The sequence below is a fragment of the Octopus bimaculoides genome, chromosome 14 (genome assembly GCF_001194135.2).
Source record: "Octopus bimaculoides isolate UCB-OBI-ISO-001 chromosome 14, ASM119413v2, whole genome shotgun sequence".
NCBI lineage: Eukaryota > Metazoa > Mollusca > Cephalopoda > Octopoda > Octopodidae > Octopus > Octopus bimaculoides.
The window spans coordinates 51876885-51890301 of NC_068994.1; the positions used below are offsets into that span (position 1 = coordinate 51876885).

General features: G+C 35.1%; 1 protein-coding gene across 1 annotated transcript in view; it reads left to right on the forward strand.

Annotated features, from left to right (window-relative positions):
• The first annotated feature begins 7001 nt into the window (after nucleotides 1–7001).
• LOC106878569 (kinesin-like protein KIF11) overlaps nucleotides 7002–13417 on the forward strand; it is a 33256-nt gene continuing 26840 nt past the window's right edge. Inside the window, exons 1-7 of the mRNA XM_014927813.2 lie at nucleotides 7002–7189; nucleotides 10492–10719; nucleotides 11129–11270; nucleotides 11487–11594; nucleotides 12401–12528; nucleotides 12862–12952; nucleotides 13231–13297. Coding sequence (XP_014783299.1) covers nucleotides 7137–7189; nucleotides 10492–10719; nucleotides 11129–11270; nucleotides 11487–11594; nucleotides 12401–12528; nucleotides 12862–12952; nucleotides 13231–13297 — 817 coding nt within the window. The 5' untranslated portion in view covers nucleotides 7002–7136. The remainder of the gene's footprint in view (nucleotides 7190–10491; nucleotides 10720–11128; nucleotides 11271–11486; nucleotides 11595–12400; nucleotides 12529–12861; nucleotides 12953–13230; nucleotides 13298–13417) is intronic.

Sequence of the window (13417 nt, forward strand, 5' to 3'; positions counted from 1 at the left end):
TGTGTGTGTGTGTGTGTGTGTGTTGGCTTTCTGTCACAACCAGAACTTGGAGTCATTTGTTTCTTTCTGTTTCTCTTTCAATACTAACTCGCATTCAAGTTGCCAGTCAATATAGAAAGGTCACGGCAGTAGTAAATTGGCAGAACTATTAGAATGGGGAATACAACACCTTGCTGTGTTTTAATTCCAGCTCTTTATGCCCTGGGTTCAAATCCTGCCAAGGTCAATTTTGCCTTTCATTCTTTCAGTGTCTATAAAATACATGTCAAGTACTAGAGCCAGTTCTCTCTCTCTCTCTTACCTGTAATTCAAAAGATCCAGGCTTATCATGTTATGTCACGCTGTGCCAGTGTAACAGTTATGTTAAGTATATTTGTGTTGGAGGAGTACTTACCTGCTTATGCCTTCATTCATTTCATGTGTAGGAATTCTGTTGGGCAAAATAATTAAATGCTCGTCATTAACATTAATGAAGAAACCACCACCATGTAATAAAGATCTCTTTTTTTTTTTTTTTTTTTTTTTTCATTATTTCTTTTCTTTTCCCTCTTGAGTAACTGGAGTAGCAACTCGAAACAGTCACTAAATCCTTTTATATATATTTATATCTGTCTATCTATATATATATTTTTAAAGCTCTTCCCTGTTGAGATCTCTCTCTCTCTCTCTCTCTTCCCCCTCCCCTCCCCTCCACCTTTCTCTGATATCAAAAGTGAAAAATGATTTGAAAGTATTCTGTGAAAAATAGACACTTAACATTAGCAATAATAATAATAATAATAATAATAATAATAATTTGGTACATTTCTAATTCCATGTTATGATGACTCAGCTTCTCTTCCTCCTACACTCCTCATAAGGAAGGAAACCAACCCCTCACCCCACTATAATATCAAGTCTTTCATGATGCAGATTCTCTGTAGCTGCCTTTCCCTTCTCCCTGTCTCCAAAATATGCTTCATACATTTATTACAAATGGTTGCTACACTAATTTTTTTGTTAATCAACTCTTTGTGGTGCATTCCCTAACTTCTTTTTAAATTTGATGTCATGCTTTTTAGCAGTGTTTTTTTTATTTTTTGTACAAAAGAATTTGCTGAACTAATTCAATATCAAAACTAGTAGAAAACGTAGTCGAGTATTCTCGCCACCACCCCACCCCAACTTCCCCACTCACTCACTCTCTCTCTCTTCATCTCCCTCAGTTTGTTTCGGGAATTGGGAATGAATTTGACTGTAGTTTGACTGCAACACTGTCTAAATAGAGGCAGTTGTAATATTTTCAGAAATAATTATGTATTGGAAAAATATAAATAAAAAAATATATTATGCATACATATATATATATAATTTTCTCATTTAAAAAAAAAAATTTTTTATTGTATCGTAATTAATTATGATGGTTCTGATTGAGAATGTTTTTTTTTTTTTTTTTCCTCTCTTTTTTTTTTCTTTTTTCGAATATTATTTTGGCATTAGAAAGGACGTCCAGCCTTAGAAATACATGCCAAAGCAGACACTAGAGTTCGGTACAGCCCTTTGGTTCACCAGATCCTGTCACAGTCCAACCTATGCCAGCACAGAAAACAGACATTTAGTGATGATTTTGCTTATGTAGTTCTGGCATTTTATTTGTTTTCTTTAGTTTTCAACTTGCAATAGTGATGAAGATAACTTCCAGCATTGTGTGATCAATAAGTCATCAGCAAGTAGATTGATGGAAAGTAAAGTCATTTAGAACAGGATTTGATCCCAGATTGTTAAGGATTGACACTATTGTAAGATATTTACTCTGGTACTATATTATTTTAGAGACAATATTGTCTACTTGCTTAGCTGCCCAATTACAAATTAGAACGAGGAGTGCTGGTGCCACATAAAGAGCACCCAGTGCACTGTAAAGTGGCTGGTGTTAGGAAGGGCATCCGGCCCCAGAAACCATACCAAAACAGACAAGGCAACTTCCTGGTTGGTCAACTCCAATCAAACCATCCAACCCATGCCAATATGGACATTAAATGAGGAGGAAGAGGATGAATGGGGTGATAGTGGAACTTTTAGATCGGTGTTTATCATAAAGGGGAGTTGCATGGATTAAAAGGGGGGGACATGTAAATTGCCATGCTTAATAAAATTCTTTCATTGCCATATGTTAAAATATAATGCCATTGTTTCTATTGATTTTTTTTAAAATAATGGATTTTGTAAAATTATCTTTATTAAAATGGGGTTTGGAACAAATAAAAACAGCATTTTGATGGAATGTTTAAATTCAGGTCACTTTAAAAATAAGTTTGTATCATAGAACTGAGGTCATCTCAATGGGTTGGCATTAAAATGAGTTTCCAATTTTTCCGTTAACCCTCTCAGCACTGGGCCCCTGTGTCTAACTTTATCCTCCACCTGGGCTCCTGAGCAAAAGAATAAATAGTTGTCTATACAGCTTGAGGGTAATGACTACATGCAAACTAATGGACAGAATCGGTTGCATCTTCTTTTTCTATGCTTGTTGTTCATTACCACTTTACTGGGAATCCAGTGTGATGATATTAAGCCTATTCCTGCCAAAGCAGGAACATGGTGTGACAGGGTTCAAATAGTATTTTGATGGAAGGTTTTAATTCAGATCCTGTTAAAACATGAAAGATTGTCAGAGATGGTTTGATATCCAGTTGCAATGGTTTCCAAAGTTTTAAACTTACCCAACACTGAAGAAAGAGAAATTTATATTAGATCAAAAAGGGTGATGGGGTGGTAGAATCTTCAGTGTTACGCAGCATGCATTGTGGTATTTGTTCCAATTCTTTACTTTCTTAGTTCAAATCCTTCCAAGGTCGGCTGTGCTTTTTCCATCATTACAGGGTTTGATGAAGTATAGTACCATTCAAGTACTGGAGTTGATGGTATCAGTTAGCCTCCCCATGGTTTCTGAATTGTTTAATAAGAAAGGAGCCAAACGTTTCATTAGTGTAAGGTAAGATGGCAAACTGATAAACAGCTTTCCATCAATCTAAATTCTAAGTTAAAATGTCACTGGTGATGACTTTCTATTTCATTCTTCCTGGGTCAATAAAATAATTACCAGTTAAACATTGTGGTCAATGTCATCAACTTCCTCCTTCCTCTGAAATCACTGGTCTTGTGCCAAAATCTGATGGGTAAGGTGCCATTTGTGGAGGCGCAATGGCCCAGTGGTTAGGGCAGCGGACTCGCGGTTTCGATTCCTAGACTGGGCGTTGTGTGTGTGTTTATTGAGCGAAAACACCTAAAGCTCTATGAAGCTCTGGCAGGGGGGTAGGTGGCGACCCCTGGTGTACTCTTTTGCCCCAACTTTCTCTCACTCTTTCTTTCTGTTTCTTGAGTAAAGCTGCGATGGACTGGCATCCCGTCCAGCTGGCGGGGAACACATACGCCATAGAAACCAGGCCCATGAGCCTGCTTAGGCTTTAAAAAAGGGCGAAGAGAGAGAGAGAGGGTGCCATTTGGTAGTAGTGGGGGTATTAAATTAGACAATAAATAAATAAAAACTTTTGTTTTTGTCAAGAATGTATGTAGGAAAACTGTGTTATGAAGGATGTTGTTAGCTCTTGAACCAGAAATAATGTCCGACCCTGTTGGTTTCATTCTCTGCTTGAAATTCATTTCGCTTTTGTCTTGAGAGATGAAAAATTTGACAATATTAGCATCTCTATTATATTTCAAGCACTTTGATCTCAACATTTATTTCTTTATTGCCCACAGGGGGCTAAACATAGAGGGGATAGGATAAACAAGGAATTAAGTCAATTACATCAACTCCAGTGCGTAACTGGTACTTAATTAATCGACACCGAAAGGATGAAAGGCTAAGTCGACCTCGGCGGAATTTGAACTCAGAACGGCAGACAAAATACTGCTAAGCATTTCGCCCGGTGTGCTAATGTTTCTGCCAGCTAGCCACCTTATTTAATCTCAACATTGACTTATTTCTGGGTGTGAATATAGTGTCAGACTACATTTGAACAAGAAGTTTTATTTTATCCACAAGTGTCAATGGTCTAATACTTTAGAACAGTGATTGCCAATCGTTTTTTTTTTTTTTTTGCCTATAGACCCCTTTGATTCTTGTTTTGTTCTACTAGACCCCATGTTAAAAATAATCCTATTATATTTTCATGATTAAATATTAAGAATTGAATAAAAAATTTGTTAAATTATTTCTTGTATAATAGAAGTATCACCGATTTATTGCTCATAAACTTTAACAAATTCTTATATACACCCTGGTTTAGAGCATTACTAAATTATATGCAATTATATAATTTCTTAGACTAGTAATCTGTTTAGAGAAAAGAAAATTTTCAATATTTATGTCAACACAAAGTTTAGAATGGTTTGATATCTGATCATTGAGTGTCATATTCCTGGATAGGTACGCAGTATTAGCTTTACCTTGGACCCCTAGCTCCTGATAAAGTCATAGAGTTGCCCTTATTATATACAGTGTCTTGCACATTTTTAGATCTGTGTACTATCCTGTCAACACCTTACCCACATTATTAAATAAAAACCATTTCGATTTTATTTATTTATTTTAATGGCCAAGTGAGAGAACAAAGAGGAAACACCCAGCACAGTTGCCATTTTTAGTGCCCACGTGGTAGTGAGAGGAATGGAGGAGGTTGTATCCTCAAGGAGGAGACCTTTCTCGAATCTTGCAAGAGAGTGCTCAAAGACAAGATATTTGTATTAGATCAGGTTTTGGATTAAGTCTATGGTTGTATACTGATAAATTTATCTTCAACAATGAATGTTTCTACAAACACCTTTGAAACAATGTAGATCACGATTATATTCAGAATTCGATGCGAAAAATATTTCGGAAGGAACAGATCCAGAAGAGTTTTGGATAATTCACACGAATCAATTTTGTTTTGTCATAACTTTCAGAAAAATGGATATTTGTTAATGAAATTTTTTATAAATACCTTTCAGATAGTGTGGATTGTAATTATATAGAAATTTAATGTTGCAAAAAAAAAAAAATAAAAATAATAATAATAAATTAAATAATTAGCGGGTTGGGTGTGCACACACCTACTGACATGCAAAATGAGATTGGTATAACGGGGCAGCGTCTGTGGTCAATCAACGTACTAGAAATAGAAACAAAATTCGGTTGTATTAATAAAGAGGAAGAATTCACTGGATAATTTAGTCATTATCTTGGACTATAAAGACAGAAAAGAATGCCTATGATCATAGGTACTTGATCAAGTCTTAATTACCGTTAATTGATTTAAAAAAGAAACAAAAATTAACAGGTGTAGGCTGTGTGGTAAGAAGTTTGCTTCCCAACCACATGGTTCTGCATTCAGTCACATTGCGTAGAGTCTTGGACAAGTGTCTCCTACTAAATACTCGGGCCGCCTAAAGCCTTGTGAGTGGATTCAGTAGCCGGAAACTGAAAGAAGCCTGTCATAACAACGATATGACGGAGGTGGGGGTACAATTACGATTTTTTAATAACTTTTTTAGTTTGAGAAAAAAAAAAAAAAATTACAAATGTTCACTACCTTACAAAAACTATATCAGCTAAGCAAATGTCGTTCTCCAAATGCATTTAAAACACAATAAACATTAAGAACATCATTTCAGAAGAATTTTCGCCGTTCTCTTTGAGCAGGGACAAAATGAGTAATTCTCCAGAATTACATTTGAAAACAGACTCATATGTATCAATATCCATCCTTAGATATCAGAAAGATCAGAAATGCGACAAAAATTTAAGGATTTTAAGGATCATGGAAAAATGGCATATGATATAGAATTAACGAAACTCCATTAAGTCAAAAAGTTCGACTTTAAATATTCACTAAAACTTTTGCACGATCTTCTGGAGTGGCTTTCTTCCCGGTATATATAAGCAACATTCAATTAAAGAGAAGAAATTAGTCATGACTCATTTTACCCCATTTTAGGCATCAGTTTTGAAAATTGAAAATGATCAAAGTGTGGAGAAAAATTAACTTGAACTCCAAAAGAGAAAAGAATATTGATTACTAAACACCAAAAATTATCCAGATATTTTATTACCAACCTCAGTTACAATCGGGTCAAAGTTGAGAAAAAAAGTACCTGTCACCTATGTTTCGAATCTGTTTGAAACTCTCTCAAATTCATCGACAGGTATGTTGATCAATTTTTACTCTTAGAGTTAATGTAACAGTACAAAATAATGACGGCAAACTTGCAACGTAATGATTTCAAACAAGCAGGTAGAAATTAGCGAGAAATCAGAAATTACTCATTTTGCCCCAGTTACTAATTTAAATAACCACGTGTCTGTATGTGTGTGTGTTTGTATCTGTGTTTGTCCTACACTACCGCTTGACGACCGATGCTGGTTTGTTTATGTCCCCGTAACATAGCCGTTCAGCCAAAGACCGATAAAATAAGCATCAGTCTTAAAAAATTAGATAAGTATTGGGGTCGATTCGTTCGACTAAAATTCTTCAAGGCAGCGGTCCATCATGACCGTAGTCCAATGAACGAAATGTAGTCTAACAGAGGCGACGAGCTGGCAGAAACGTTAGCACACCGGGCGAAATTCTTAGCAGTATTTCGTCTGCCGTTACGTTCTGAGTTCAAATTCCGCCGAGGTCGACTTTGCCTTTCATCCTTTCGAGGGTCGATTAAATAAGTAGCAGTTACGCACTGGAGTCGATGTAATCGACTTAATCCCTTTGTCTGTCCTTGTTTTTCCCCTCTATGTTTAGCCCCTTGTGGGCAATAAAGAAATAAGAAACGTAGTCTAATAGTACAAACCACAAGATAACCCCGACCCCCCACACATTGTCACTTCGCTTCTCCAGTAAAAAACGTTATATTTGACATTTGAGCTAGTATGAAAGATTTAACTCCCCTTGATTCTTCCCTCGTGCAATAATAATTCGAACGGCAACATCGAAATCCAGCCAATCAGCAATCGCCTTGATTCTGATTGGCTTATTTTGAAATTGTACAAAATACGAAAAATTTAAATCCCACAAGGCAAACGGAGCTGAAATCTCTGCCTTTTTGTTGACTTATTACTGTTATTGTGCGTGTGTGATTGTTTGTTGAAAGTTATTTACTGTACGACAGTAGTGAAAAAAATGGGACCCAAGAAAAATGGTAATCAGAATATTAAGGTGGCTGTACGATGCAGGTGAGTTTGATGTTTGCCTTTTAAAAAATTCTCTTTATTTCTCCACTGTCATGTATTTCTCGCGAGCACTTTCTTTTAATTTGTTTTTCGAGACGGGAAAATAATGATAAGCATATGATTTTGGTTTACATTAGCTGTAGCGCATAATTTAGACCTTCTAATATACCTTTTCTGCTTCTTAGACTGTATTTATTATGGTCCTGTATAGACTGACATGTTGTTACTACACTTTGTCAATACCGGTTGCTATCATCCAGTCTAACTCCAGTCGTGGATAGCTAAAACAAACTTACTCTTGTCCATAGAGGATATTCGTTCGTTAACTTCATTTTAGTAAATCAACTTCTTCCTCAAACTACATCAAGCACCCTTATATCTCTCCCCGATTTCAAACTTAACATGTATTTACAAACACACTTGCATAATAGCTCATTCTCGTTATTTGGATTCTTCGTTTTCGCCAGGATTGACAAACTTTTTGCAGCACATACTTCAAAATGATGGAAAGCCCTTGACAGCTAATAGCATGATAGTGCCAAAAAATACTTTGAAAATCCCTAAGTTTTTTTTAGGTGTCATCACCTCCATACGTTCACGACAGCCCCCAAAATTTAAATGTTTATTTTAAACATCGCCCCCCGCCAAAAAAAAAAAAAAAACCCAGTAACCACCACTAAAATGATTTTTTTTTCGTTCGTTAGTTTTTGTCTGAAGCATTCGGAATTCACATTTAAAACAAAACAAAGCAAAAATTCTTACACCCTTCCCCACCATTTCTAATTATATGATTTTGATTAATTTTGCCATACTTTTTTCTTAAAAAAATAAGCCCCTTTTCTTTACGGCATAAAAATTAAATCGAGAGGTAAACAACACTATTTACGCTGACAATTCCCATCAAATTTAATTTTGCTATTTTTTTTCAAAAATATACAAGTTGCTGCTATGACACACTTTCGCTATTTGATGGAGAAAAGAGATGTTTGGTTTCGTTAGTCTTGAATGAAAAACAGTCTTTTCTACTCTTTAAACGACTGAAATTATTGTTTAATGCTTCAAAATTCTAATTTCGGTTTTTCGCACACTAACTTGTGTTCGATCGTTTTGCTTTTAATTGTGAAAAGTGTTATGAAGATTAGGGTTCGGAATTTTTATTTTAAATGTGATTACCAAATATTTCGGAATGTGGAATATAATATATTGACCAAAACTGAGGGAAAGAAAAGGGAAAAATCATTTGAAAAATCCTAACAAAAAAAACGGAGAAAATCCATCTTTGCTGGCTGAGCTATTCCGAAACTCCATCTATATGAACTTGTGATTTATATAGATACTTGTGCTTTGTGGTTGAAGATAAAGGGAAAGTGTCCCCTTGAGTGGTCAAGGTGTTCGCTTTGCAACCACGTGATTAGGGGTTCGATACCACTACTTATCGCCATTGGCAAGTGTCCTTTGTCATAGCCACTGCTTAACTAATACTTTATAGGTGGAGTTTACTTGAGGAAATATAACCGTTGTACTTTTTTTTTTAAATGCCAATCCGAATTACATTCTTGAGGCTAAGTGTATACACCCAAATTAAGAAATATAACTTTTTAGCACGAAATTTAACAATCAACTTCTGTTACAAATAATTTTGTTTACAAATTTCGAACCGATGAAAATACTGGTACTTGTTTCGAAGAATCAAGAAAACTGGCATGGTTATGACCTATCAGGCGCAAATTCAAATAAAATAAATGTAAAATGTTAGTTTGGAAAGATTAAGAAAAAGATTGCTTGTAAAGACAATTCATTTTGCTTATTCAGTTCGAAGAACTTTTACATCCAAAGATTTTTACCATAACTAGAGAAGTTTCAGGTGTGGAAGCAAGGTCTAGAACTGAAGGGCCTTTGAGTTAACCTAGCAAAAACCATAGTCTTAGTAAGTAGGAAAGCAGACAAATCACAAATACCATCAGAGAGAGGTTAACTGGGAAAATAGGTCTTGTGTGTGAAAGGTGCACAGGTACAATAAACACTAAAAATGTACAGAAAATAGACTCTATCAAATGCCAGCGGCGGTAAGCTAGAGGTGGTTGATAGCTTCTGTTTTCTAGGTGATCAAGTCAGTAGCAGGGGTGTATGTTCTGAGAGTGTACCTCTGTTGGCAACAAAGGGCCTCTCCCTTAGAGTGAAAGGCAGACTGTATGATACATGGTAGTGAAACATGGGCCCACACAGTCTGTCAAATTTCACTCATAAGGCATTGGACAACCTAAGGCTGTAGTAGAAGAAATTTGATGATGTTGGGCATTGGGATCGAACTCAGACACAAGGGATTGCCAAATAAACTTTTTAACTACTTGCACAGTATTTGAACTTTTTTAAATAAACCTTTTATAAAATTTGTATAATTGACATTTATATAGTGGATTTTTAAATAATGTATTTGTATAGTTGACATTTCAATGCAGAGAGGCTGTGCAGTCTTTAAATTCTTGCATAGAAATCACTAAACTTTTAAAATTTTTTTATTTAAGTGGTTTAGTGGCTGTGAGGTTAGAAATCCCTGTTTTAAAGTGATCCAAATTAAAACCTCCATGCTAATTTGTATTTCCAACATGAGCTTAATGACAGTTATTTTAATAAATTTCACATTATTTTCCTAATTAGCTGAAATAAAAGCAATGTATTTCAACAGAAATATGGTAACAAGATGATTAAGATGGGTAGGCTTTGATTTTAGATTTGGTTGTTATTTCTAGTAGGTCTATATGAGCTTCCTAAGTGCAGTGCTTAATAAGTCCTGGGGTCGATTTGCTCGACTAAAGGCGGGCGGTGCCCCAGCATGGCTGCAGTCAAATGACTGGAACCAGTAAAAGAGTAACTACTTCTTAATGTGATATATGGGTCCAGGGATCCAAATGGAACTGGATCAGTTGCTGTTGTTTAACCCTTGGTCAACCTTCATCCAACAGATCAGACTTATGATTACAGGTGTTCCAGTTAATTGTTCTCTTAATATTGTTCAGACCTAGTGTGCCTTGAAATACATCACCTAAATGTGCTGTTTTTAAGATGGTTGTGCATGATTTGAGGAAGATTTTGTTATTATTTCTAGGAGGTAGTGTGACCAACACTGGCCCTGTTATTGACTTGGGATTGAATTTTTTTTTTTTTTTTTTTTTTTTTTTCTTAGGTGCTTTATATCTTTTGTTATATATTTTAATGCTGCTGTTACGAAAATATAATAAAAAGGAACATGAATTTTGTCTGGCACCACTTTTAGACGCTGAAATAAATTGTCTTTTTTTTGTCAGGCCTATGACATCACAAGAAAAGAAGTCTGGTTCGTTTGCTGTTGTGAACATTTCTCCGGAAAAAAAAGAAGTGAGTGTGCGCGAAAAGATGGGCATAGTAACACAGATGAAAACATTTGGATTCGACTATGTATTTCCTCCGGATGCCAAGCAGATTGACATATACAAAGCAGTGGTTATCCCAATTATTGATGAGGTGTTGCTTGGTTACAATTGTACCATTTTTGCGTGAGTAATTTTCAGTAAATTTTTACAATGCACCCATCTTATTTTGAAGTTGAGGGTTTACCTAAAGAACAAGTGATTTCTGATGGTCAGATTTGTTCAAAAACCATAAGAAATATATAAATTTCATCTTCTAATAAATGAAATTAAAAGATTTTTGTTTCTATTACAGCAGTTTCAAAGTGAAATCGGTGTAATAGTGAAAACTTCACTTTTTATTTTATTTTCCATTGCACTTAAATTTTTTTAGAATTCGGGATATTTTTAATCCATCCCTTTTTTTTAAAATGATGATGATGATAGGACCAGAAGCATGTTGGTCCTAAAAGAATTAAAATTGCAGTGGTTTGCTTAAATGACTTTTACCAGCTTTCCAGGAACAGTATAATGAATTCAGTTTATATTTTTGTAGCTATGGACAAACAGGGACGGGAAAGACCTTCACAATGGAAGGAGAGCGGAGTGAAGATGTGAACTGTAGTTGGGAAGATGATCCACTGGCTGGTGTCATTCCAAGAAGTATGAATCACATTTTTGATGAGTTGAAGAAGCAGGTTAGTGTCCTTCAGTTATATTAGTTTCTGTATTGTTGTTTTTGTTATGCCATTGATGTATTTTGTATCATAGAGTAAATAAAAATATTGTCCATAGTCAAAGTATGATGTAAATTAATTGCAAGGGAGTGTCCAAGCATGGCTGCACTCCAGTGACCGAAACAAATGAAGGCTGTTTTTTAATTGTCATTTATACTTTTTGCTTTCATGTTTTAGGATGTTGAATTTTCTATCCGAGTTTCTTTTATTGAATTGTACAATGAAGAATTATTTGATCTACTGGGGAATACTAGTAACTTAAGGATGTATGAAGATCCAAAACGAGTAAGTAACTTTTTTCTATTATTCTACTAAACTTTTTCTAAATTTTTTTTTACAGAGATATTTATATCATTACTTTATGAAATTATTTCCACATAATGTAAATAATAATTATTATATGACAATGACTATAAGATATACTTGATGTATGAAATATTTGGAGGGAAAATTAATTGAAATGTATCAACGTACATTATTTACATTTGACGGATATTTGTCCTCATCTTGTTTTTCGGCTGATATACTCTCCAGCCTTCATCAGGTGTCTTGGGGAACTTTCGAACCTGGGTTCTCATTCCTAAGGTATTTTTCGATGTTACTATTATTATTATTATTATTATTCAGGTCACTGCCTGGTATCGAACTCGGAATCTTTGGGTTAGTAGCCTACTCTACGGGCATATGGCGTAGTGGTTAAGAGTGCGGGCTACTAACCCCAAGATTTCAAGTTTGATTCCAGACAATGACCTGAATAGTAATAATAATAATAATAATAGTAACATCAAAAAATACCTTAGGAATGATGTGCAGTCATTTCCCCTGTAAGACCACTTGAAATGCTGAAATCCCTTGGGTTGTTGAGTGGAGTGGAGTTCCAAAGTTGATACTTCAGTGTGAAGGGTTTTGATGCATAGGTAAATGTAGAGAAGGGACAGCAGGAGGGAATGAACGAGATATTACCAAAGTGTTGAAGGTAAAAGCAACTGGTTTTCTTGGGTGGATATGATAGGTACACAGTTAGATATTTGTTGAAACCCATAATCATTTATATTTAGTTTCTTGATAAGCATTTGACTTCTTTTTTCCAGCAAGGATCTCTTATAATCCATGGAATGGAAGAAATTACAGTCAACTTCAAAGATGAGATTTATCAAATTCTTGAGCGTGGAGCCTCTCGCAGACAGACTGCTTCCACTTTGATGAATGCTACTTCCAGGTGAGGCTTGAGGAGGCATTGCACACTTCATTTTATCATTATTAAGGCAGTTCAAATTCCGCCAAGGTTGACTTTGCCTTTCATCCTTTCGAGGTTAATAAGATAAATACCAATTGTGTACTGGGGTCGATGTAATTGACTATACTTCTCCCCTAAATTTCAGGCCTTGTGCCTATAATAGAAAGGATTATCATCATCATTATTATTATTGTTATCATTATTATTATTTATTATTATTTTTTTTTTTTTGATGATATATGCTGTATTTCTATCTGAGGAATACACAGGTTGGAATTGAACAAATGTTTCTAATTCATTTATCTTTGATTTCAGTCGTTCCCATTCAGTGTTCAGTGTGACCATCCATACAAAGGATACAACAATTACTGGTGAAGAGTTGTTAAAGACAGGAAAACTGTATTTGGTAAGTGTCCTGTTTCTGGTCAGATGGCATTTGTCTCTTTTTTTTTTTTTTTTTTTTTTTTTTTTTTTTTAACCTTTATTAACCCTTTTGATACCAACCTGGCTGAAACCGCCTCTGGCTCTGAGTACTAATGTCTTGTTTTCATAGGTTTTGAATTAAAATCTTCCACCAAACCTTAGTCACAATTTATGTTCCTAACACTAGCTTTATGATAACTAAGTTTGCTTTGTTATACATATTGAACTTAAGTACTAATTCTTTCTGTTCTTAAAATTCAGGTTGATTTGGCCGGCAGTGAAAACATAGGACGTTCTGGTGCTGTTGACAAACGTGCTCGGGAAGCAGGTAAAAATTATAAAATTAATTTAACCCTTTTGACCTTTTGGTACCAACACCTTTCTCGGGCTGCCTCTTCTCTGATATTGACTTCCTGTTTAAAGCAATCTAAATTAAAACTTTCTGTTA